The 25,686-nt window shown below is 50.9% G+C and overlaps 2 protein-coding genes across 4 annotated transcripts; one reads left to right on the plus strand and one right to left on the minus strand.

Annotated features, from left to right (window-relative positions):
* Window positions 1-641: 641 nt before the first annotated feature.
* FCMR (Fc mu receptor) lies at window positions 642-20,011 on the plus strand. Of its 3 annotated transcripts, none has more exons than XM_086342891.1 (8): window positions 642-826; window positions 8,455-8,790; window positions 9,572-9,703; window positions 10,673-10,895; window positions 13,464-13,600; window positions 13,925-14,083; window positions 14,870-14,928; window positions 18,198-20,011. In XM_086342891.1, the coding sequence occupies exons 1-8, from the start codon at window positions 790-792 to the stop codon at window positions 18,372-18,374; spliced, it is 1,260 nt and encodes a 419-aa protein (XP_086199017.1). In that variant the 5' UTR covers window positions 642-789; the 3' UTR covers window positions 18,375-20,011. The 3 variants fall into 3 exon arrangements, with proteins under 3 accessions (XP_086199017.1, XP_086199016.1, XP_086199018.1); XM_086342890.1 differs by lacking the exon at window positions 642-826 and adding an exon at window positions 8,041-8,144; XM_086342892.1 differs by lacking the exon at window positions 642-826 and adding an exon at window positions 8,161-8,382.
* IL24 (interleukin 24) lies at window positions 19,813-24,227 on the minus strand. Its single transcript, XM_086342893.1, has 5 exons — window positions 24,034-24,227; window positions 22,889-22,951; window positions 21,861-22,019; window positions 21,213-21,284; window positions 19,813-20,315 (listed from the first exon to the last, which is right to left on the minus strand). The coding sequence occupies exons 1-5, from the start codon at window positions 24,202-24,204 to the stop codon at window positions 20,232-20,234; spliced, it is 549 nt and encodes a 182-aa protein (XP_086199019.1). The 5' UTR covers window positions 24,205-24,227; the 3' UTR covers window positions 19,813-20,231.
* Between the last annotated feature and the right edge of the window lie 1,459 nt (window positions 24,228-25,686).

Below are 25,686 nucleotides of genomic sequence, written 5' to 3' on the forward strand. Positions count from 1 at the left end.
TCTCCCACATTGCGGGCAGATGCTTTACCTTTTGAGCCACCAGGTCTCTTAAAGTGAAGTGAAGTCGCTCAGTCGTGTCCGACTCTTTGCAACCCCATGGACTGTAGCCTACCAGGCTCCTAAGTCCATGGAATTTTCTAGGCAAGAATACTGGAGTGGGCTGCCATTTCCTTCTCCAGGGGATCTTCCCAACCCAGGGGTCGAACCCAGGTCTCCCACACTGCAGGCAGACACTTTATCGTCTGAGCCACCAGGGGGGACAGGTCTCCCAAAGCATTTATCAAATGTGTTCAAGGGCTACAACCAGCACCTTCTGATTTCAGGCCCAAGCTTCTGTCCCTACAGCCATCCTCAGAGGGAGAAAATTGGCAAGAAGGCTCTTTCATGCTGAAGACAGGCATAAAGCAAATAACTCTGGCTCACATAAACCCCACAAAGCATAGGAGGACCCTCCAAGGCATAGAAATATGAGGCCTGTTAGTTTCTAGCAGTCTTTATTAATAGAAGCTGCCTCGAGGCACTTTGAACCCTGGGGACCCATTCTCACCCAACATAGCATGATTTCTCAGTTTCTGGCTTCCTCTGTGGTTTGCTGGTATTTTCTTTTTCCGTCTAAAACTAGTAAGCAAACAAGATAGGTTGTCATTTCCTCTTTTCCAAGCCCCACTCCTCGTGGGGGCCCAGAAATCTCTTTTGAGCATCAGACAGCACAGAGCTCCGAGGTGAGCAGCGGGCCTCTGTCCCCCTCTTCGGGGGGCCCTTGGATGGGACCTTGCTCTGGAAGGAGCCATGGACCTGTGGCTTTGGGCGCTTTACTTCCTTCCAGGTAAGTGCTCTGGAGAAACACCTTGGACGCCGTATGAGGACTGAATTGGTCACAGGTAGGGGAGTGGCTCAGAGAAGGCAACAGCACCCCACTCCAGTACTCTTGCCTGGAAAATCCCATGGATGGAGGAGCCTGGTGGGCTGCAGTCCATGGGGTCGCGAAGAGTCGGAAACGAATGAGCGACTTCACTTTCACTTTTCACTTTCACGCATTGGAGAAGGAAATGGCAACCCATTCCAGACTCATTGCCTGGAGAATCCCAGGGACGGGGGAGCCTGGTGGGCTGCCATCTATGGGGTCGCACAGAGTCGGACACGACTGAAGCGACTTAGCAGCAGCAGCAGGGGAGTGGCTGGGTATCTCTGGCTCTGAAGCGTCTGGATGAATTTATTGTAAACCAGTACCTGGGGCAGGACAAGGGTGGAGGCCGTCCCAGCTCCCAGCTAGCACCCCTCTCTTCTCTCCAGACACTCCTCCTGAGCCCTAAGGTGTCGACTCACAGGCCGAAGGCGTCCCCTCTCCCAGGTGTCAGCCTGTTAATCTGGGATTTAAAAGCCTCCAATATTCTCTCTTCTACCTCTACATTCTTTCTTTGGTTCTTTTATCGCCTGAATTTTCAAAGTTCCAATCGAAGACTCCCTGGTCCATTTGGTAGGCCTGCTTCCCCAGGTAGCTCAAACGGTAAAGAATCTGCCAGCAATGCGGGAGATCTGGGTTCAATCCCTGGGTCGGGAAGATCCCCTGGAGAAGGAAATGGCAGCCCACTCCAGTATTCTTGCTTGGAGAATCCCGTGGACAGAGGAGCCTGATGGGCTGCAGTCCATGGGGTCACAAAGAGTTGGACACAACTGAGCGGCTAACACTTTTAATTCATTTCCAGAGCTTCATATCTTGATTTACAGCCATCTCTTGGGCACCCCCACTTCCACATCTCATCAAGATCAAAAATACAACTGGCCTGACACATAACCTCAGATTTCTCACTGGTCACCACCTAAATCAGCTACTCTGTCTTCACTATCTATGATATCAGCTGCAAAATGCCAAAATAGCTTTTTACCCACCTCTCCCCTTTAACCCCCAATCAGACTTTGACCCAACTGATGGCCAATTCATGTAGTTTGTAGATTCACACTTACCAGGATAGGAAGAAATGGCAGCCTCTGCTAGAGACAGAACAGAGTGAAAAGAAAAGGAATACAGGAGCAGCTTTTAACTACCTCCCTACTTTCTGCAAGCCAACAGCCTGTGGCTCCAGATCCACCTTACTTCTTCTTGCCTCTGATCATAACATCATCCTTCCCAATGACCTTCCATGCCTCCTACTGCAAATTGAACCAAACTCCTGAAATACCAACTCCTTCCTTGGCCTCCGCCTTTACACGCTGAGCTTATCGTTCTCCCCAGGACTTTCCTAACCTCCAGCCAGCAGAGCTCCCTGAACGTGCGCTGGACTTCCCTGCCACCATGGCCTTGCTCCTGCTGCTCCTTCTGCCAGGAGTGCCCTACCCCCCACCTCCACCACTGATGGGGCCCTTCAAGCCCATCTCAACCTCCACCTCCTTCTCTACACTTTCCAGAGCCCCTTCTTTGGAACCTTAATATATTATTGATTCGGTGGTAAGTTTCTTGGGGGTCAGAGTAGTTGTTTATTCATACTTGCTTTCTTTGTGATGGCTGGAGTTTTGAAGAAAGGCAAATGTTTGAGTCAAATGTTGGAAGTCCCTGAAAGCCCAAAGGAATGAAGTTTTAATGAAATAGACTCTGTGACAGGTAGTAGGACATGGGTGAGCACAGCAGATGGTTAACCAAACTTAGGCCTGAGAGGGAAGAGGGACTGGGTGGACGTGGGAGATGTCTAGAAGTGAAGGGCACCCGAACTGTAGTCCAGCAGTCTGTCCAGAGCGCTATGACTCTTCTAGCCAGAAGGGTCCTTGCTCTGGGCTTTGTCCTTCTCCACTGGTGCCAGTCCCCATGGGGTGAGGAGTTCAAGACCCCAAAGGACATACTTACCCCAAGCCCACATCCACACCCCCTCTGCTAGGCCTCAAATTCCCTGTCCAAATGACTCTGAATCCACCTTCAGTGACTCTGCAATGCTACCCTGGGTCTTCTATTCTAGAGTTATGTCTTGGCCTGTAAAAGTGGCTACAGGTGGATGTTTGGGAAGGAGATGGGGTTTATACATGCAAGCTGGGTCATTCACCAAGTATATGCCAGGACTGTTCTGGAGTGGGCAGGAGCTAGGGTTGAGAACTGAAGGGAGAGGGGCCAGAAGCTGGAGGCAGAAAACTTGGGGCCATTTTCCCCTGCACTGCATGTGTGAGAATGGACATCCAAGGAGAGCATAAATTTGTCAAGATGTTGGAGAGCCCCAGGGACAGAGGAGCCTGGCGGGCGACAGTCCATGGGGTTGCAAAGAGTCGGACACGACTGAGCAACTTAACAACAACAACAGTTTACTAGCTTGGTGATTAACTTTAAACTATTCAGACTATGATGAAAGTGAAAGTGAAGTCGCTCAGTCGTGTCCAACTCTTTTCGACCCCGTGGACTGTAGCCTACCAGGCTTCTCTGTCCATGGGATTCTCCAGGCAAGAATACTGGAGTGGGTTACCATTTCCTTCTCCAGGGGACCTTCCCGACCCAGGGATCAAACCCGGGTCTCCTACATTGGAGGCAGATGCTTTAACCTCTGAGCCACCAGGGAAGCCCAAGACTGTGATATTTAGGCCTTATTTGCATCCCTGCCCCAGGTCCTACAAATATGGGAGTGGCCCTGGTCCCAGAACCCAGTGCATGAGGCACAAACTACAGGCCACATCGCTTGGGGCCCCAGGTGGAGGCCCACAAAAGACAGCAGGATAGGAGGTCGGCTTTCAAACCTACCTATACCTTGACCTATAATAGTAAGAATGCACACGCTTGACGCTGTGACATAGGACAACAAACACACATCTAAAACTTACCCTTAATTCTTTAATATGAGGATGACTCTGGGGCTTCAGCACTTGAATGGATGTTGACACTTTCTTCGGAGATAGGAAGAGCTTGTACAGGAACAGGTTTTGGAGGAGGAATCAAGAGGGTTTTTTTTTTTTTTCCTTTTACCATTGTAAGTGTGAAATATATCTTAAATGTTTGAGTGAAGTCCAAGTGGAGGGATCCAAAAGGCAAGTCTGGAGCTCAGAGGTACAGACAAGGCTGGAGATCCACGAAGTGCTGAGATCTAGACAGAGTTGGCACTAAAAGGCACGGGAGTCCATGGGCTCTTGCGGGGAGACGCGGCGGGACAGAGAGGAGGACAGGCCCAGTGCCAGGCCCTGGGGTGGCCCAAAACTGGTGGAGAAGGAGCCATATATAAGGAAGGAGGCAAAGAAGTAAGTGAGGAGGAGAAGCAAGCGAACAGATAAGTAAGGAGATGGCAAAGGACAGCCATTGAGAGAGTGACGTCAAGGAAGCCAGGAAAGCATTTCCGGGCAGGAAGACTCTATCCCACCAAATGCTGCCAAGAGGATGAGGAAAAAAAGAAGACAAAGAAGTGACCAATGTGGCAACAAGGAAAGTTTTAGTGACCTTGATTGGAGCAGTATCAATGGAATATCGGAGACAAAATTCTGACAGATGTAGGTGGAAAAGGAATTAGGAGACGTGGAATTGGATTGCAGCTGAAGGGGAGCGGGAATGTCAGTGAGGGGTTGTCCAGTGTGGGCATCATCAGGGCATGTGTGTGAGCCATGTTAATGCTGGAAGAGAGGAACCACCGAGGCAGGCAGAGAAAGGCGGTGATTGCAGGAGAGAGGCTCTGTAGGACGTGATGGGATGGACTCAGGATCCAGGGCAAAGGACTGGCTTTTGAGAGAAGACAGATACTCCATTCACAGCAACAGGACCAAGGCAGACAGCAGGCCTGGACACACACAAGTCAGTGTGTGCAGAAGTAGGAAGCCGCTTGGGATGTTTCTCATCTTTTTTTTTTTTAAGAGCCCTGCTCCATCTGATAAACATAAAGCTCTCAGGCAGGTCAGCTTCCTTCTTCCAGAGATCCTGCTGTGACTGGAGTTGATAGGGTCCTCATCACCTCTCCTGCCTAGAAAATCACCACCCTGCAGAATCCAGTCTATTCCCAGAGCACAGCCACAGCCAAGGCCTTGGGGCCTAAACCTTATTTTGTATTACGAAAACAAGATTTTTTTCCTATGTTTCAAACATATGCTGTGCTGTACTTAGTCCCTCAGTCATGTCTGACTCTTCGCAACCCCATGAACTGTAGCCTGCCAGGCTCCTCTGTCCGTGGGGATTCTCCAGGCAAGAATACTGGAGTGGGTTGAGTGGGTTGCCACGCCCTCCTCCAGGGGATTTTCCCAAACCAGGGATGGAACTCAGGTCTTCCCCATTGCAGGCGGATTCATTACCAACTGAGCCACCAGGGAAGTCCAAGAATACTGGAGTGGGTAGCCTATACCTTCTCCAGGGGATCTTCCCAACCCAGGAATCGAACCAGGGTCTCCTGCATTGCAGTTGGATTCTTTACCAGCTGAGCTACCAGGGAAGCCCATTTCAAACATATATTTATATCCAATTACATGTTGAGAGTGACTTTTTATACCACATATATCCCTCTCCCCTACCATCATCACTGAAAATCAAATCACCGATTCAGAGATTAATGATACATCGCAGCTTCTCTAAAACATCAATATTAAACAGGTTGATTCCTTTATATGTACTTCTACTCCTCCCTTTCTTCCCTGGAATCACTTGGAAATGTAATCATAAGGCTCAAAATTGCAAAAATTCAAGGGCACCTGGGTTGCTTACGTAAAAATGAAGATTCATAAGCAGATATACTCACCCGTTCAAAGCAGATATAATCACCTTGCTGAAGGGCAGGACCAGGTCATCTGCATCTTAACAAGTTCCCCCACAGGAGTCTTACGTATACTGTGCTAAGTTCTAAACCTGGAGGTTGTATCTATCTTTTTTTCTATTTGGGAAGTCTGCTTGTGGTTAGAAGCTATTATGAACTCCAAGGAGAGTGGAATCTGGTCATTTTCACCTTGCCCATTAATGCTTCCCTGGGACCAGAACTCAGTGTACCCAGCAGCTTTCCTTGTGCTTCATCCATCCAAAGTTTGCCCACTAAGGATGTCCCAGTCAGTGCTGGTTGCTGTAACAAAGTGTCATAGATGTGGTTTCCACAATAGACATTTATTTCTCACAGTTCAGGAAACTAGAAGTCCTAGATCAGGGTGCTGGCAGATATGGTTTTCTGCGAGGGCCCTCTTCCTGGTTTGCAGAAGGCTACTATCTCCCTCTGTGCTCATGTGGTCTCCTGTGTAAATAGAATAAGGACACTGATCTCATTTTGAGGGCTGCAGCTTCATAACCTCATCTAACCCTGCTCCTGCTGCTACTGCTGCTAAGTCACTTCAGTCATGTCCGACTCTGTGTGACCCCAGAGACGGCAGCCCACCAGGCTCCCCCATCCCTGGGATTCTCCAGGCAAGAACACTGGAGTGGGTTGCCATTTCCTTCTCCAATGCATGAAAGTGAAAAGTGAAAGTGAAGTCACTCAGTCGTGTCCGACTCTTAGCGACCCCATGGACTGCAGCCCACCAGGCTCCTCCGTCCATGGGATTTTCCAGGCAACAGTACTGGAGTGGGGTGTCATCATCTAACCCTACCTACCTCCCAAGGCCCCACTCTGTAATACGGGAGCTTCAACACATGAGTTTTTGGGCAATACAAACATACAGTCCGTAACACAGGATCTGGGCAAGCCAGAGGGTGACCAGCAGTACCCCACTGAATAGAGATAGGCCACTGGAGGCGTCTGCATGTGTCATGACCCATCTCTGCTCTGTCTTGCCTCTGCCCATTTTACAACACCTCACCCTTGAGAAAGCAGCCAGCATGCCCTTTTCTGGCTGAGTTGGTCTGAAAACGTTTGAATGCTCACTCTCAGTTGCCAGGCTTTGCACACAGGTGTGTGTGGTCCCTCTGGACCTACGGGGGATTCCCCCAGCCCCTTGGTTGGGTCTTTGCCCTTTGAATGGGTCGCCCTTCCATTGGCATGTTCCAGTCACAGGGCTGCCTCCCTCGTCTCAGTTTCCAGGGTGTTTAAAGCAGAGGTAGGTGATTCGCATGAGGGCTTTCACATCAGCTCACACGTGTCTGTAGTGCCCTCTGCTTCTCCCTGCTGTGCTAACCAGCTGCACATCCAGATACTAATGAACTCCTGCGAACGCTCCCCTGCTAGCCCTTCTCTAGCCTCCTCCACCCTGTCTCATGCTCTCACGGTTGTTTCCTCCTCTCTCCAGATATCCCCATCCTTCCCTCCCCCTAGAATGTCCTCCTCAGCGCATCTAGAAGCCTGCAGCCCCACTTCTTCCCCTGACTCCTCGGAGCGATTCTAAATCTGTGCTCTGCAGATGAATTTCAGGAAGCTTGTGAACACCCCTCCCCTCCTCATGAACATGCTGTGTCCTCTCTCCTCTCTTAGGCTTTATGGGGCCAATTCTCATTGTCTAGAAGGGTTTCTCCTCCACCCCAGTCCCCCCAGCCTCACCCCAACACACACACTCCGTCCTCTGCATCATCTTCCCAGAAATATATGGACCCTTATTGGACCCACTTAGTTGACAATCATACCCTCTTCTCTAGCTTAGCCCCGCCTTCTCTCCACCATAAGCTTATTGATGTCAGGGACTCAGGAGCCACACCTTTCACTCCTCCCGGCTCCACACCAGCCCCAAGGCACAAACAAGGTGTGCACACATTCAAACACACTCCTGTTTCCCTCTGTATTCCCTCCTTCGGTGAGGATGACCATCATTCTCTTAGCCCTCCACACCCAATCCTTCAGGCCACAGCTTACACAGCCCTTCTCCCAGAAAGCCTTCCTCAAATTCCCCTCCGTGGCAGCCTGGATCAGGCACTCCGCTTGCTGCTTCCAAGGAGCCCTGTGTATTCACGCCATGGGATTTATTACACTTTGCTGTGGTGGCCATAGATTTGTTTCACTGAATAAGTGATTCTTTCTGTGAGGGAGGGATGGCAGCTAGCTTATCACATGAACGTGATTCAATAGATACTTGTTAATGATTGAATTAAAAAAAAAAACTGGAGGTGAAAGAGTTGTTTTGGTTGGATGGATCCAAGCAAAACAAAACTAGACAGGAAAACCTGTTGCAGTAAATTTCACCACGCCTCCAGGCAGCACACTGAAGTCACTCAGGGGCCACGTGCTGGTTGGGGGCGCAGTTCACCATGGCACATGTCATGGCACATGACATTGTGACTAGATTCTCAGGAGGTTGGTGTCTGGGACCATAGAGGTTCAGGAGGAGAGCTACATGAAGGCTTGGGCTGGGGAGAGACTGAGCCTCGGGTGTAGAGTAGGGACGGACATAGAGCCAGACCAAGGAGGTTAACAGGGTTGAGGATGGAAAGAGGCTGTGGGTGCAGCTAGGGCTAGACATGAGGGAGGCACAGGGCTGCTCACAAGGATGAAGCTGGATGCATGGATAGTATGAGGCTGCACTGGGGCCCAGGTTGGAAACAGGGCTGTGCTGGGGACGTGGCTGGGGATGGGGCTTCCTCTCACTAACTCCCTCTCCCTGCAGTAGTCGGAGCCCCGAAGGTCCTTCCAGAAGTAAAGATGGAGGGAATGCTGGGAGGATCCATTACCATCGAGTGCCCACTTCCTGAAACGCATGTGAGGATATATCTGTGCCGGACCATTGACGAGTCTGGAAGATGCACCACCGTGGTGTCCAGCAACAAATACGTCAGGGAGGAATTCAAGCACCGAGTCACGCTGGAGCAGTGTCCGGACAGGAATCTGTTCCTTGTGGTGATGACAGAGCTGACCAAGAATGACAGCGGGATCTATGCCTGTGGGGTGGGCGGGAACACAGACCGAGGCAAGACCCAGCAGATCACCCTGACTGTTCACAGCGGTAGGTGCCCCACTCGCTAGAGGCTGAGGACACCCAGGAAACGTTGCCCCTTGGGGAGGCGGGGCAAGCATGGGGCCGCAGCAGTCCCCACACCCTAACACTGCTGCTGTACCAGCTAGTCCAGCGGAAACTGGGATCCATGGGGCTGTAATCTCATAGAGTCAGTGAACTTCACGATCCACCAAATTTTCTATCCAAGCCGTGAGAAAGGAACAGGATCGGTGCGCCCCCGGGTGGTAACGTGCCCACCTTTCCCCCGGGTCACAAGCCAAGTGGGGGGTGGGCGTGAAATTGAGGAGAGGCTCTGAGACTGGAGGAAACTGGAAGCAAAAGGACATAAGCAGCCCCATAATTGGTCCCGTGAGAAATATCAGGGATAAATATACAGGAAAGACAATCATTTTTCAAGCCACAGTTGATGGCCAAATTTGTTACTTTATATGATCCTTTCCTTATTGCTCCAGAACCCCTCCTTTCTCCCTTCTTTCTCCGCTGACTTCCTCAGACATACACAGTACTCACTCAATAATCTAGATTCCTGACGGACTCTGATTTTGCAGAGAATGCCCACTGCGTCAGGGTGAAAGAGGATTTTTTTTCCAGGGAAGACCCCAGCTCAGTTACTTTTCCTCTCCTCTCATGGGCACCGTGTCCTCATCCCTTTATTGCCATCTACCCTGGCAATCTACCCTGAGTCAGCCTCAACTCACACCAGCAGTCTCTCCCCCGGGCCTCAGGCTGATGCTGGAGACCACCAATGGACTTCTCTTGCCTTTGGTAGTTTACGAGCCATCCTGGGAAGAAGAGCCGATGCCTGAGCCTCCAGCATGGTTTAATAGATTTCTACAAATGCACTTGCCTCCTTGGTTCCAGATGCCTGCACATGCCAGTTCTTTAACATTCATGTCCAAAGGTCAGTTCTCCGAAGCTAGGGCAGGGGAAGTGGGAGAAATTCTATGTTGTTGTGAAAGTGGACGAGGGGAATATGTGTTCAGTTCATGCAGTGGTTGGCAGAGCAGAGCTGAGTCTCACGTGTGTATTTCCCTATCTTGGAAGAGGGAACCTCCTTGAGATCTGCATTCCAAGGCTGTCAAGCCCATCCCTCAGCCACTTGCCACTAGTTGCAGTACTTACACATCACCACCAGGTGGGGCCGCGCATAATGAAGTTTATGCTCCATTCACAAAATCTAGCCCTTCTATGAATGACTTAGGAAACCAAGACTGGGCAGACATTTCCCAGCCAGAAGTCCTCCTGCCTTCTGCTCCCCATGTGGCTATCTTCCATTTGATGGCATACAGTAATTTAACAGCTGTATTTTGCGACAATAAGATTAATTATACTAATGATACTTTTACATTTCTATCACTTTTCTGTCTTGAATGCATTTTGACATACAATGTTTCTATCATATCCTCACATGTTCCCTGAGAGGTAGACACATTAATTGAATATTGTTACCCTAGAGGACTCTGCTGGCCCTTGAGAGGGGGATAATGTCACTGAGCTCATTACATACCCAAGGTTGTGACTGACAGGTGTGGAATGTGGGAGAATAGACAAACACATAGATATAATACAAGTCAGGGTGGGAACTGAACTACAGTCAAGGTTTTCTCCGTGGTTAAGAGGAGGGAAAGCTCTTCTGCCTGGGAAGTCAGGGAAGACTTCCTGTAGGAAATGGAGTTTGAAGCAAATATAGACAGAAGGGACTAGGTGTAGATGGCCTGTTCAGAAGGCATTTCAGGCAATGTGGATTGCAAGAACAAAGGTAGTCTACCTAAAAGGAAGGAATGTGTTCAGGAAAGAAATGGTTGACCCAAGGCTACCGGAGACCAGAGTGTGGATATGGAAAGTCACTTTGTCCTCCTCTGTCCTGCAGTAACCACACCAGCTCAAAGGACCAAGTCTCCTCGAGCACACCAGGCCTCCCCCAACCCCTCAGTCACCCACCGCCCCCGAGTTTTCAGGGCATCTTCAGTAGCAACTGCTGAGCCCACCATCTTTCTGCCAGCCATCACAACCTCAAAAACCTCAGCTCAGAAGGGGCTTCTCAGGCTCCAGACGGCCAGCTACAACCACCAAACCAGGCTTCACAGGCAGAGGTAAGATGCCTCCACCATTCGGACGGGGTAAAACTGGTCAAAGGAGACTAGAACTAGGAGATCCACCGAAATCTCCCTAAAATGTCTGCCAACAGAGACAATTCTTGGCTTTGTCTCTAGAAGTCACTGTGAAATACAGTATAGATATATTTATTATAGCTATACTAATGTTATGCCTATAACATTAACTCATTAGTCCTATTAACAAGTACACACATCAGTGCTCCAGCAGGAGATCTTGTAGAGATGAGATGAAGATCTTTCAGTCATTCAACATTTATGCAAATCTGTTTTGACGCTGCAGCTGCCGCTAAGTCGCTTCAGTCGTGTCCGACTCTGTGTAACCCCATAGACAGAAGCCCACGAGGCTCCCCCGTCCCTGGGATTCTCCAGGCAAGAACACTGGAGTGGGTTGCCATTTCCTTTTCCAATGCATGAAAGTGAAAAGTGAAAGTGGAGATGCTCAGTCATGTCCAACTCTTAGCGACCCCATGGACTGCAGCCTACCAGGCTCCTCCATCCATGGGATTTTCCAGGCAAGAGTACTGGAGTGGGATGCCATTGCCTTCTCCGGTTAACCATGTAGATCCTCCCCATAATTGTAGGAGTTTTCCTTTTAATAGATGAGAAGTTAATGTTTTATTGAGACTTAGCTCATCACTCCAATTGAGTTTAAATGACCCTAAGAAAAAACCTAAATCTATGGCCAGCCTCAGAGCAGGTATTTTTAATTGGCCAGGTGAGAGGATCCCATCTAGAATTATTATAAATAGATAGAACAGGACTGAACACTCATCTAAAACAAACTTCCTAGGGGGTATCCAATAAGAGCCCAAAAGAACAGAAATCCACCAAGGTAACCCAGAAGTAATAGGCACAGGTAATTGGCCACAACCCAACAATTGGATTGAGTTTTAAACTAGCATAGAATCATGCTATCATAGATGGCTCTGAGAGACTGCTCCTGTTTTGACGGGGAAGAACTAAATGAATATAAAATTAGCTACTAAACCATCAGTAATTTAAAAATTACTTTTGTGTGTTTCCTTTTACTCTTTCAACGTGGCTACTAGGAAATTTTAAGTTACCTGTCCGGCTCGGACTACATTTCTGTTGGCCAGCTCTCAATTAATGGATGGGGTGCAGCCCAGGAAAGTGCTGCTATCGACCACTAGGAGGCAGCATTAGAACAGATTCCAAAGAAAACCAGTCAGATCAGATCAGATCAGTCGCTCAGTCGAGTCTGACTCTTTGCGACCCCATGAATCGCAGCTCGCCAGGCCTCCCTGTCCATCACCAACTCCCGGAGTTCACTCAGACTCATGTAATACCTGCGAATTAATTTTTTGCCAAAGCAAATAGAACTAAGCTATTTGCTAGTTTAGTTTTAGCCAGAAACTAACCTGGCTTCCCAGGTGGCTCAGTGCTAAAGAATTGGCCAGCCAATGTAGGAGACAGGAGATGCAGGTTCTATTCCTGAGTCAGGAAGATCCCCTGGAGGACAAAATGGGAACCTGCTCCAGTATTCTTGCCTAGAAAATCCCATGGACAGAGGCGCCTGGTAGGCTACAGTCCATAGGGTTGCAAAGAGTCCATAGGGTTGCAAAGACTCAGACTCAACTGAGCAGTTAGGCACACACACAAGCAAAGGCAAACGTGAGCGAAGAAAGGCATTTCTGACATCATTTGGGCCTTACAATTAGGAAATTGAGCCCATGAGAGCAAAGTGGTTACAAACAGAACCAGGACTTCTGATTCCTAGTCTATTAAATCATAACAGCCTACTAGTGGAGAAGAATTCAATTAACTCAACCAACATGTTTTTAAATCCCCACTACATGCCAGGCATTGTGCTATGTCCTGAAGATGTAGAAAAGTTTAAAAACATGATATCTAGGTGTTATTTTACAAATACTAGTCTTGACTGTGATAAGTGTTGTAACTGGTATGAACAGAGGAAGTGGTGACACAGAGAAACAGTTGATTCTAGTTTACCCCAACTGGAGAAGAAAATGAGGACTTATGTAATGGATAAGGAAAGCAAGATTTCAACATGTAGAGAAAATGGAGGGAAGACCTTCTAGCAAAGGGAGCACCATCCTGTCTTCCATAGTTATCAGAAACTAACTCATTTAAAATCTGCAATCATCTTGTGAAGAAACTGAGGTGCAGAGAGCTGGAAGTGGAACTGACCTTTGTTGATTGCTGCTTGGGTCAGCTACATTAAGGTCTTTATAGCCACTATTTTATTTCATCCTTAAACTGTTCTGTGAAACAGGTTTTACTGTAACCATTTACTGGGAAATGAGGCTCAGAGAAGTTAGGAAACTGATTCAAGATCACACAGCCAGGAAAAAGCTAAACTTGAAATTTAATCCAGGTTTCCTGACTCCATAGACAGGCCCTTTTGTGACAAGGGTGGGGTTGGGGGAGGTGGGTGGGGTGAGAATTCTGTTATCCAAGGGACAAACCTGTGAACTGCCTTCAAAAGTTGGCCCTTGGGGTGCTGCCTTAAGTCCCCCTCCGTTTCTTACCTCTCCTTCCTCTCCCCGCTCCTCCCCTGCTCAGAGCCTCCAACCAGGGCCCGGGCGCTGCGTCTGGGATGGAAGACCAAGGTGTCTTCGTCCTGATCCCCACCATCCTGGGTCTCATACTCCTGGCGCTTCTGGGGCTGCTGGCAAAAAGGATCATTCAAAGACGGAAAGGTGAGTGAGTCAGGCCCAGTGACGGAGCTCCCAGAGAATCCAGCTCCCTCTGATCCCCCAGGGACACTCAGGACTTTGAATGAGCAGACTGAGTTTGAGGGGACTTGGGATGGGACTCGGTGGTCTGGACATGGGGATGGTGAGGGGTGCGGCCCGAACCCTGAAGTGGAGGGCCAGCCTGTGCCACTTTCGAGCGGAGCACTCTCAGGTCAGACGCTGCCAAACGGCGGGGAGGGGGCCGTCTTTAGTTTTTTGTAAGACTGGGCGAGTGCGGGCTTCTGACACCCTCCTTCCTCCTTCTGTCCCTGCGGCTTGGTCGAGAAGCTCTCTCCAGGCGGGTCCGCCGACTGGCCGTGAGGATGCGCACGCTGGACGCCTCCCAGCGGGCCCTGTCCCGGCGGCCGCGCGTGTCCCGGCGGCCGCGCACCCCGAGCAATATCTACAGCGCCTGCCCTCGGAGGCCCCGCGGCGTGGACGCGGCTGGTGAGCCGGCTGGCAGGCGGGAGGAGGGCAAGGCCGGGCGTGCAGGCAGGCAGCGGGGAGAAGGTCGGCTTGTGGGGGCGCGAGGCGGGTCTGGGCGGTGGGGGGACGAGAGGGGTTGGGGGCGGGATGGGGCTGGAGGGGTGGGGAGGGTGGGGTGCGGGAGGAACGAGGCGGGGTGGGGGGCGGGGCTGGAGGGGTGGGGCTGGAGGCGTGGGGGTGGGGGTGGGGTGGGGGGTCCTGGGGGACGAGGTGGAGGCGGGGGCGGGGCTGGCGCGCGAGCTGGAGCCGCAGAAACGGCGGCTTCATTTTCTAGATAAAGAAATGGAGGCTCAAAGAAAGGCAGTGAATTGCTCATTTGAGTGAATTTGTCCTTTGCTTTATGTCTTATATTATGTCAAAAAGACCTTCTTGGTTTCCTAGTCATTGATAGAAGAGCTAGATTTTGTGAATGGAGCATAAACTTCATTACGCGTGACACCGCATAATGTAATATCTGGCAATATCTGTGGGATCTTGTGGTGCTCTGACCTGGGGTGGGATGGGAGCAGGGTGGTGGGGGTTGGGGGAGTGGGAGCCGGGTGGAGGAGGTGGGGGCCGGGCCGGGGCCGGCGCACGAGCTGGAGCCGCAGAAACCGCGCGACGCACAGCGAGAGCCTGGAGACCCGCGCCTCCAGGCCAGCCGCGCACAGCCGGGCAGGGTCCACCGCCCGGGGGCTTCCCGCAGAGCTGGGGGTCGGGGGTGAGCCCTGGGCCCCGCCTTCATGCCGCCCTCCCCTTCCCCATCAGGTGGAGGGGCCGCATCGCCCCCAGTCCCCGGAGCGCCCGCAGCCTCCGCCCAGCCGCAGGTAAGCCCCGCCCGCCGCGGGTAAGCCCCGCCCCACTGCAGGTAAGTCCCGCCCCGCCTCTGATTGGCAGCTGCGGCTCGAAAGGGCGGCCCCAGACCTGGGCGTGGCCCCGCGCGCCGTTTGCGGAGGTTCGGCTTCTCGGGAGGGCGCGGGCTTTCCCAGCCGCTGCCGGTCCCTGCGTCCGAGAGTGAGTATCCGTTTCCTCCTTGGACGGTGCACGTAGACGGCTACCCAACAATTGTGGTAGACTTAGTTACTTGGCTTCTGGCCAAGCATTCCTCATGGGATAAATGGGAGCTTAAGAAGAGGATGCTAGATGTCGACTGGGAAGGGCTTTCCTGTGTAAGAGATTGAGTTTCCAGTAGGTCTTAAGAGGGTTACCGGGTTTCATCTGAGGAAGTACTTGATAGTAAGCCCTCTAAGATAAGAGGAGATTGTTTACTGAAGGCAATTAAGCCTGGCCAATGGCACCCCACTCCAGTACTCTTGCCTGGAAAATCCATGGATGGAGGAGCCTGGTAGGCTGCAGTCCATGGGGTCGCTAAGAGTCAGACATGACTGAGCGTCTTCACTTTCACTTTTTATTTTCATGCATTGGAGAAGGAAATGGCAACCCACTCCAGTGTTCTTGCCTGGAGAATCCCAGGGACGGGGAAGTCACGACTGAAGTGACTTAGCAGCAGCAGCAGAGACATAGATGGGCTTCCCTGGTGGCTCAGCTGGTAAAGAATCTGCCTTCAATGCAGAAGACCTGGGTTCAATCCCCTGGCTGGGAAGAACCCCTGGAGAAGGGAAAGGCTACCCACTCCAGTATTCTGGCCTAGAGAATTCCATGGACTGTACAGATAAGATTCAACACTTTGAGTGAGAAAGATTCCTCTTTAAATCTAGGTGTGGAGTAGGGAACTCATCTTTTTTTTCTCTCTCTCATCTTTCCATTGATGAGCATTGGCAGGTGTATGAAAAAATGTTAAGCTATTCATCCTTCTTTGTCTTCCCCAATTAAGAAGAGAACATTTTATTCTCTAAAGCATCCACAGTAGCAGAAACATTATTGCTTCCGGAACCAGGAAAACTAAGTGTGGCAAATGTCCCTGATTTAATTAGGGTGTAGGCTAAGCTGATGCAGCAAACGCTAAACCCCAGGGCTTGCAAGATGGAAGCCTGTTTTCCTTGAAAGTGAAGACAGGGAGCCAGGAGGAGGTGGCCTGAGCCATGGGGTCATCCAGGGCTGCAGATGCCTTCTAACTGTTGTTCCACCATCCCCTGGAGTCTTTCCTCATCCGTGGTTGATGCTCAATCACTAACACCATGTATGCATCCGCACATGGGAGGGAGAAAGTTGCTTTTTTAAGACCAGGAGCCTGAAGTGTCACGTATCAGAGAACCACTGGGCACAGCTTAATCACATGGTCACACCTGCCTTCAGGGGGCGCTGAGAACTGTATCCCTGTGGGTCTTGCTTAAAAGGGGAGAGTGATGCCTGGGAACAAGCAACAGCTCTGCCCCCATCAGGCCCAGCTTCTGGAGCTTGCCCTTGCTCAGCCCTGCTGGAGGAGTTCTCAGTAGCGTAGGTAGGCCCAGCAGTGCCCATCAACTCTACCCTTTGTTGCTCACTCGCTAAGTCACATCTGACTCTTTGTGACCCTATGCACTACAGCATGCCAGTCTTCCCTGTCCTTCACTATCTCCAGGAATTTGCTCAAACTCATATCCATTGAGTCCTTTTCTCTGAAACTGTTCTGTGACCACACATGGCCTCATGTGGGCCTGTCAGTTCAGTTCAGTTCAGTCGCTCAGTCGTGTCCAGCTCTTTGCGACCCCATCAGTTGCAGCACGCCAGGCCTCCCTGTCCATCACCAACTCCCGGAGTTCACCCAAACTCATGTCCATCGAGTCAGTGATGCCATCCAGCCATCTCATCCTCTATTGTCCCCTTCTCCTCCTGCCCCCAATCCCTCCCAGCATCACAGTCTTTTCCAGTGAGTCAACTCTTTGCATGAAGTGGCCAAAGTACTGGAGTTTCAGCTTTAGCATCATTCCTTCCAAAGAAATCCCAGGGCTGATCTCCTTCAGAATGGACTGGTTGGAGCTCCTTGCAGTCCAAGAGACTCTCAAGAGTCTTCTCCAACACCACAGTTCAGAAGCATCAATTCTTCAACGCTCAGCTTTCTTCACAGTCCAACTCTCACATCCATACATGACCACTGGAAAAACCATAGCCTTGACTAGACGGACCTTTGTTGGCAAAGTAATGACTCTGCTTTTCAATATGCTATCTAGGTACCTGTACCTTGCTTAAATTTTACCCTTCCTCCCTGCTTGAAATTCACACTCCTGCTATCAGGGATTAAAAAAAATCCTGATAAAACAAATTCACAACAAGGTGCCTCTGATAAATGACTGAGTAGTTTAAGCCTTCACAGGGAGCGACTTTTTAAAAATGGTTAAGTCAGATTAGTCTCAAATGATGAACCGTAACAGGCAGTGGGAGATACATTTTTGAAGCAAGCTGCTGCCCATTCCCTCTCTGGTAAAGTACAGAAAGGAACAGCTCCTTTCAGTGAGCACTTACTCAGTGCCTGCTCTGTTCAGGGGGCTGAGCTTCTAGTTCTCAGTGGTTGTGTTAAAAATATGTGACTCTCCCTGCTGCAGCCTTCCTGGGTGGATGTCACAAGAGTTATGCCACACTGGGGTCATGCCATAGCCCTGCCGTCCGAGAACTGATCCATCCCGAAGGCAGATGATCCTAAAGTTTCTTTCCGGGGAAGTGGAGCTCCACACAGCTTGCTACCTTCCTCCCCTTCAACCGCCCACTCCTTCCTGGAATGCACTGTCCCGTCACGTCACAGCCTCTCCAGGGAATGAAAGCCCTATGGAGGTGCAGAGGATGACTCATCCTCCTTCTGAATAATTCCCTGAGAAGATGCATATTTATTCCACAAGTCACATCATCTAATCCAGAGGGGGAACTCCTCTGGTGGCTGGTTCTCCTTCAGACCCATGCTTAGTCACATGATTTTTGTCTGAGCCCCATTTAAAACACTTCCTGCCGTATTAGATCTAAGTGTTTTCCAGTTATGTAGAGCGTGAGGCACCACCCTGAAAATCCCCAGGGCTGAGCCGCCTGATGGAGCTCAACCACCTCTGTGTTTTGCCTTCTGGAGAACAGCAACCACGCACACCCCAAGCCCCACCCCACCATTGCCCACTGTGGATACTACAGTCACCCTACCCAAACCCAGGGATGATCCTTTGGTCATTTCCAGGTACCTGAAATTCCCTGGCTCCATGTCCCATCTCTGAAGATCGACTGTGAATATGTAAGCTTCTGCCACCAACCTGCTGCCAAGGTGGAGGACACTGATTCCGATGACTACGTCAACGTTGCCTGCCTGACTCACCTCTCCAGCTGTGCCCCTGAACCCAGACCTTGGTGTCAATGAGTCTTGCCTGTCTGCTGGCTCCCAACACCCACTCCATCTGTTTCAGAACCCTTGTTACCTCCCCACCTCAAGTCTCATCCCTGCCTGTTTGCCCTGAGCACTGATCAGTCTCCCCTCCTCCAGCTCTCCTTACACACTTTTGAACCCCCGTGGTTTTCAGGTGGCCTCTGGGAATGCAGAGTGTTTGCCCTGTTGCCACCTGCCTCCTCTCCAAGCCATGTGACAGGCTATGGACTTGCAGAGTCTTTTTGATCACAGGGTCCTTACTCCCCTGGCTCTAGACCACATGGCCTTGGACTGGAGTGGAGGCATAGCTGTTGCTTTGAAAGCCCTTCTCGAGCTTGAGTTCCCCACCAGCAGAAGGTACCTGGACTTTCCTGTGAAGACACACTTCAGCCCTGAGCTAGGAAGGGACCTTGGTATGAAACACCCCTGGCAACCTCTCTGCCCCAGTCTTAGGGCTAGCACTTACTAGTGATCTTCTGTTTGTCTGGAGTCCTGTGGTGACGGCAGTTTATTGGATGTGATGAAGGGTTGTAAATTTTCAGAACCATCCTTGTTAGTCACACACGTGGATACCCTCTTTAGGTCTTCCTCCCTTGATCCACGTAAGTACCCTGACTCCAGCATTTTCTCTCTTTAAGAAATAGAATAGCTTTTGTTATCTATTTATCCTTGTTCTATAGCCTAGTACTATCTTAGCCGTGGTCTATTTGAGCTATCCAAAGCCATTACAACTCTCTGCTTTCAGAAATACAGTCTGTTCCAGTCCAAGTGGCTTATGGCCAGGTGGGGAAGGACAGTGATCTGGGGTTCCTGGAGGGCCCATTGTTCTGCAAAAGCACTGACATCGTGGAAGAAGAGACTGCCCACATCCTATTCATCCTCCTAAGTGTTCTGAAGGAGGGTAGAGTTAGGCAGACATTGTATCTTTGGATACAGAGCTGGAGACGAGAGAATGCCCAGTCTTGCTTTTAAGAAGGCCTTTCCCAGACACACAACTCAGCCTCACGGGGCACTGGTCCAGTGCGAGAAAGCAGAGGCTCCCGAGGTCCCTGCCTTATGAGCAGGGAGTGCCCTCACAGATGGGACTGTGCGTCCAGGCATGAGGACACCAGCCACAGTGTCAGCCTGACTCCAGCCCCCAAGGCAGGCGACAAAGGCGGATGAGCAGGATCAGAAAGAGCACCCGAGGGACGGGGCTGGTGGAAGCGGGTGGGAAGGGCTGACGGGAGAGGCGAGAGGTGGTGCTGACGGGGAGTCTGCTTTGTGCTGGGCACCCTCTGTGCTCTGTCTTTCACCATTTACATTCCAACCAGTGCTCTCACCTCACCCAGCGCTCTGTTCCTGCAGATGTCGTGACCATGTGATTTCCATGCCCTGAGGCTCAACTCCATATCCCAGCATCCCTCATTGTTCCTCAGCAATTCAAAGACAGGTTTTAAAAATCCAATTTATTAAGCATTTCCTGAGCATTCCCATCCACTAACCCCACACAGTGGCGAGGATTGTGGGGGGAAACAGAGAAACGTGAAGAGGGCAACTCCAAAAGACAGTTTCACTGAAACTTCACTGAAATAGAAGTTTCAGTCTGACAAATAAATATGGCATCAGTTAAAACACTGATGGGAATTGAATAGAGTTGTAATAAATATAGGAATCTGCTTTGTAGATTATTCACAGCATCCAAGGGAACCTTCCATGACTGTTGTTATGGTCACTTAAAGAATGAAGTTGTAAGCTGGGGCCAAGAACAGGACCCATGGTCAAGAGTGTGAAGTGCCCAGAGGACATCAGGGGAAGGGACCTTCGTCTGAAATGACACGGAGAAGAAGGAGGGTATCCTGGTCTAGGCCTTCAGAGCTGGTAGAATTTCTCCATCCAGCTCAAGAGAATGTCCATTTCTCCAAAGGCTTTGGTCACAGCTGCTTCTCTGTCCAACTAAAGGGAAAGGAAAGTTGAAGACCTGCCGTGTTAGCCACAGGAACAGGTTTCCTTCTGACCCCTGAACCTGGTGCGACTGTAGATCACGGGCTGTGACCCCTTTAGGATGGCCTCTGACAAAGTCACCACCCATCAGTTCTCTGTGTGCGCTGTCTGCTTTGGAGGCAAGGACAGATGGGTTGGTGAGTGGCCGCAGATAAGGAGCAAGGGAAAAACATCATGAGTCCCTGACAATAAGCATCAGAATCCCTGTGCAGGGTGGATTCCATCCACCTGAGACCACTGTGCAGATGAGGAAATTGAGACCTGGGTGGTCCCTTTCCCTAGTATGTTATTGCTCTTCACCATTTGTTTATAAACTGGAATATCTATTCCTCAAAAAATGATCGAAATTGGATTGTCTTGGGGAGGGAGCTGGGGATGAAACTGGAATTTTCTTTGTTGTCTTAGTTTAGGAAAAGACAACATAATTCTTTTTTCACAAACTCGACCCTTTGAGCATCCTGGAAAATACTGCAGATTTGTGTTGGGGTTGGGGATTCTCCCTTCTTTCTCCCTCACTTTTGACTCACCAATTGCCCACCTCAGGTACCCATAAAGCTCTCACTTTGGAATGTCCTTGGTAGTGAAATCATCTTGTAGGGAAATAGAATAGCATTTTAACTTGAAAACTGGCAGAAAAATTGGCCATGTCATTTGCAGTGTTTATGCAAAGTATATGGTAACTAACGCAGCTATAGTATAGCTATGCTCCTGCTAAGTCAGGTGGCTCAGGGCGAGCTGGATGGAGTCCCCTACATTGAATTCTACACCAGGTCCCTAAGGTACCCTCGTGTGACAGTTCAGGGTAGTCTGCTTCCAGATGGGCAACTCTCAGTTCCCAGCCTTGATTACCTGTTTAAATGCTTGGTAGAACAGCAAAAATCGCCTGCGTGCACTCTTACGGGTGGAAAACATCTTTTCCTGCTGGATAACAGAGAAAGAAAATCGTGCCAAGTGTCAGGTAGGAGCAGAGATGCCTTCTCCCACTCTTTCCTAGTAATGCCAGAAAGACTCCCAAGGCCTAAGAGGGCACCTCCAAATCTCACATCCCCAGGGCAGCCAATGCTGACCTCCCACCGTGCAGCAGATACTGCCTCCTTTCATACTCACAGTAGTCTTGCCAGGTAGAGGTGATTATCAGCACTTTATAGATAAGAAAACCAAAGCCCAAAGCGATTGACCACTTTCGGGGTTTTGTTTTTGTTTTGTTTTGGTCTCCCAATTTCTCTCTCAAAGGTGTTTTAAATAAATAAGATTGATTATTTGCACAAAAAAAAAAAAAGAGAGAGAGAAAGAGAGATTGACCACTTTGCAAATGGACACCCAGTCTGTTAGACTTGGACTTAACCCAGCACTGCTGGTGTCCAGAGCCTGTGCCCCGTTCCATGACACCTGCAGCTCCCTGTCACGGAATAAAAGCCAGGGCCAGATAAGGGAAGAGGAGTCTTCTGAAAACACAGCATCTCCTGTGGACCTCTGTCCCAACTTTGTTCTACTCACACTGGCTTGCAGTTTTGACACGAGGACAAAGAAGTTGTTGGCCAGAGTAGAGAATGGCTTCAGGATCCCGAATTCAACAGCCTTGTCATGGTAGTTTTTGAAGACAGTGTTCACGTAGAACCTCAGCAGGGCATGGATGAGGTGGCAGCTCTCAGTCTCCTAGGGGGTGGCAGGGTCACTGCCAAGCCCAGGCCTCTGCCCACTCTGACCCTGATGAACCACCCACGTGGTGCACAGGGCAAGATAAGCACAAGTGGAGGCAGGGATCCTCCAGGAGATGGGGCTCTGAAGCGTTGGGTCTTACGCTTCAGAGCCCCTTTGGACATCTTTGTTTGACCAGAGGACCCACAGACCTAGAAAGGAAGGGCTCATCCGGGGTCCCACAGCCAGTGAGTGGCAGGCCCAGGCCTGGCGCCCAGGACTCCTGCCTCCCATGTGGTTAGATTTCTTTCTTCTCCAGCCCATGACCTCTCTAATAGCTCTGGGCAGTGATGGGCCTTGAAAAGCACCACCTCTTGGTTAGCTGAGCTTTGGCAGGGAAAAGATTTAGAAGGAGAAATGAAGAGAGAGAAAACTAGTGTCCATGAAGGCAGGAATTGCACCCTGGGCCCCTGAGGCGCCACAGAAGGGAGCTTGGCATCCCTCAGGGGTCAGAGCTTGGTGGTTTTTACTCACTGCCTAGATGGGTGAGAAGAAAGTGGGGGCATGGAAGAGGCCCAGGCAGACGGCTCTGGGCCAATGAGAGCAGAAGAGAAATCCAGATTGATGGAGACTGGCTAAATGGAGACAGATATTTACAAGCCTCAGTCCCCGCCCTCTCCTCAGGTCCTGTATTCACATACCCTGGGTACTGAGGAGACCAGCCCAGGTGTTCCTCCTCCAGCTCACCACCCAGCCCTGACCTGTGCAGGCGCAGCCCGGGACAGAAGTGAAGTCTTCTATCAGCCTCCCCTGGAGCACCCCTCAGCCTCACCCTCAGGAGACCAGCCACCCAGAGGAGACAACACCCTTCCCCCACGTCTGATTACCGAGACGCTCTGCAGAACCTCTTTCCGCAGCAGCCGGACACTCGTGATGTTATCTTGAGCTTGCTTGGGGAACAGAAAGGACAGATGTCTCCAGGTTGGAGGTCAACATAGAAGCCAACCTTGCAAGTACATGCTGCTTGCCCAGACCCTTCAGTCTATCTAGTCTGCGTGACCTCAGAAGCCACAGGGGGGACCCAGGGAGGGCCATGCTGAGCTGGCTCCTGGCAGGGAGGTACAAGGTTTCAGCTTCAGAAAATCATGAATCCTGGCCTCCCGGGGGCAGATGGAATCTTAGGCGTTCTCAGAGCTTTGATAAAGGACTTGGTCCTTTGATTCCTTTGGTCACTTGAAGCATGAAGAAATATGCCCATTTTAAGAACCACTAGGATTCTTACACTAGGATGTTACCCCCACCTTCCATGGAGAGTAGGGGAGGCTGCACCTCAAGGCTTCCCCTGCAGCCCGCCACTTCTTGGGTTTCCAGCCAAAGAATCCTTGATTCTTTGTCCTACCTCCTCATTGTGCAAATAAGGAAACTGATAGCATAGGAGTGGGGGAAGGCTACTGTATGGACTGGTTTCAAGGTCAAGATCACACAGAGGTGTCCTGTCCTAGTCCAGCACCCTCCTCTCTCCCCAGACTGCCTTGTCAAGCTCCTTCATTCTGCCTTGCATCTGGATTGTCCTTTAAGGAGTACGTGTCACAGGATGCATTAACCGTTCTTTCCCAACTCAGAATTAAACATTCTTTCAATCTTGAGTCAAGGCCTCAGCAGGTGGGAACAAACTAGGAGGAGCTGGCAAAGCAGTAGGTGAAAACTCTGGTGGGTCTCAAAGGATTCCCCGTGACTTCCCGTGGGTGAAGGCTTATGTAACCCTGGGACAGAGATGAAGTGCAAATGAATCAGGCTTCCTTCTTATTCCTCATGGGCTGTGTTTCTTTTCCTATGGATTGGCCACATCTTTCTGAGCCTCAGTTTCATCGAGTGGAGAAGGAAATGTGGACCCACAATATCTCTGACTTCACTAAGCTCCTAGGTAGGAACATGATTAGCAAGCTGCAAAGGGCTCCATAATCATCAAATATTTTCCTTTGCCCAGAATCACCTCCCTCCATGGCTGGGTCCAGAACAACACTTCACTCACCACAATGTCCTTCATGGCCCAGAAGGCCTGCCACAGTTTCTGGAGAACTACTCCTTCTACCCGGCAGGGCCCAAACTGGAACTCTTGGCCCCGGACCCAAGGCCCTGGGCTCCAGAGAAGCAGCATCAGACTCAAGCAGGGAAGAGCAGCCACGTGCATAGAAGAGTTCATCTGCAGCAAAGAAGGTCCAGGAGGATCCTGCTGGGGGAAGGGAGCACCCCTGTAAGGGAGGATCCTGCTGGGGGAAGGGGGCACTCCTGTGAGGGAGGATCCTGCTGGGGGAAGGGGGCACCCCTGTGAGGGAGCATCCTGCTGGGGTAAGGAGGCAGCCCTGTGAGCAAGGCCCTCAGCCTCAGGCGTGGTCCCCCTGGAGTAAGGCTCCTTGCCTCTGCCGCAGCCAGCCTTGGGGACACACAGATGCAAAACCTGAAACCAGGGTGCGTTCCTGGTGTTAGAACAGTTCAAACGTGTGGCCTTGCCAGGGTGCCCTGGGCGAGGCAACGGTTTTTCGGCCCCGAGGGCCTTTCTGCCCCTCAGTCTTACTCCCAGTGGTCTGGCTATCCCTGCTACCTCCTCCCTCAGCACTCCCCTCTGCATCACACACACACACACACACACACACACACACACGCCCTGCCCCACCTTCCCTGCTCCGTTACAGTCCTCTCTAGCCAACAGCCCACCCACCAGTCAGAATTTGACCAAGAAAAATGAAGAAACGGGTAGTTATAATGTGCCAAAGAACACACACAAGGATCTCAGACTCGGCAGAACACATTCACCGATCTGAGTTCTGCCCTCAAGTCACCGGACACACATGGGCAGGTCTTTCTTCCCTCCCCCCGGAGAAGGCCACCTCTGACTCCCATCACCATCCAGAGGCGCTGCGGGTTTAATCCTGGCCCACAGGGACGGGCGAGCTGGTACGCACACTCACTCTGCCACCTCAGCTGACCGACTCACTCTTGACGCTAGGAAGTAATGTTTCAGGTGACTGAACAAGAGGAGGGATCAGGAGGACTCACATGAATCACCTCTAAAGCCTTCCACTGCATGACTGTGTGAAGAGCCGCAAGCTAGAGGCAGGGAATCCCCTTGTCTGTCTGTCATAACTGTATGCAGAGATTGCTTCTCCATGACTCCTTGGCCCTTTGCTTCTCTTCTTGCTTCTTTCCTCAGAGCTCGGTCCCGCCCTTGCTTACTCCAGGCCCTGGTCTCGCACCTGAGGACGCTTGGTCTTCCACCCCTCAGCTGGGCGGGAAGCCAGGAGAAGGTCTGTCTCCCCAGTGCCTGCCAACTCGCGAGCCAGAGGAGCAGGCCTGGGGCCAGCACGCATTGTCCTGTCATGCAGCTCTGAGCTCCAGCCTCTCCCTCAGAGTCTTCCTGGTCCCTTCTTTCCAATGCCACCGGCTCTTCAGCCTCTTGCAAATTCACCTGTGGGCTTCATAATCCTCCTAGCCTTCCTCTCCTCCAGCCTAAACTCTTCCGATGTTAAACCCAAGAGAGCAGCTCCTCCTCATGGCGTATCTCACCCTTTACATAAACGCTGACAAAGTTCGCCTCTGTGTCCCCCCAGCCCCTATGCTCAGTCGGGCGGCAGTCGGTCTAAGGCTTCAAAGCCAAGTACTCGGGAATCTCCCATCACTCACCTCG

The sequence above is a fragment of the Bos grunniens genome, chromosome 16 (genome assembly GCF_055505025.1).
Source record: "Bos grunniens cultivar Pamir isolate PY7600 chromosome 16, Bosgru_T2T1.0, whole genome shotgun sequence".
NCBI lineage: Eukaryota > Metazoa > Chordata > Mammalia > Artiodactyla > Bovidae > Bos > Bos grunniens.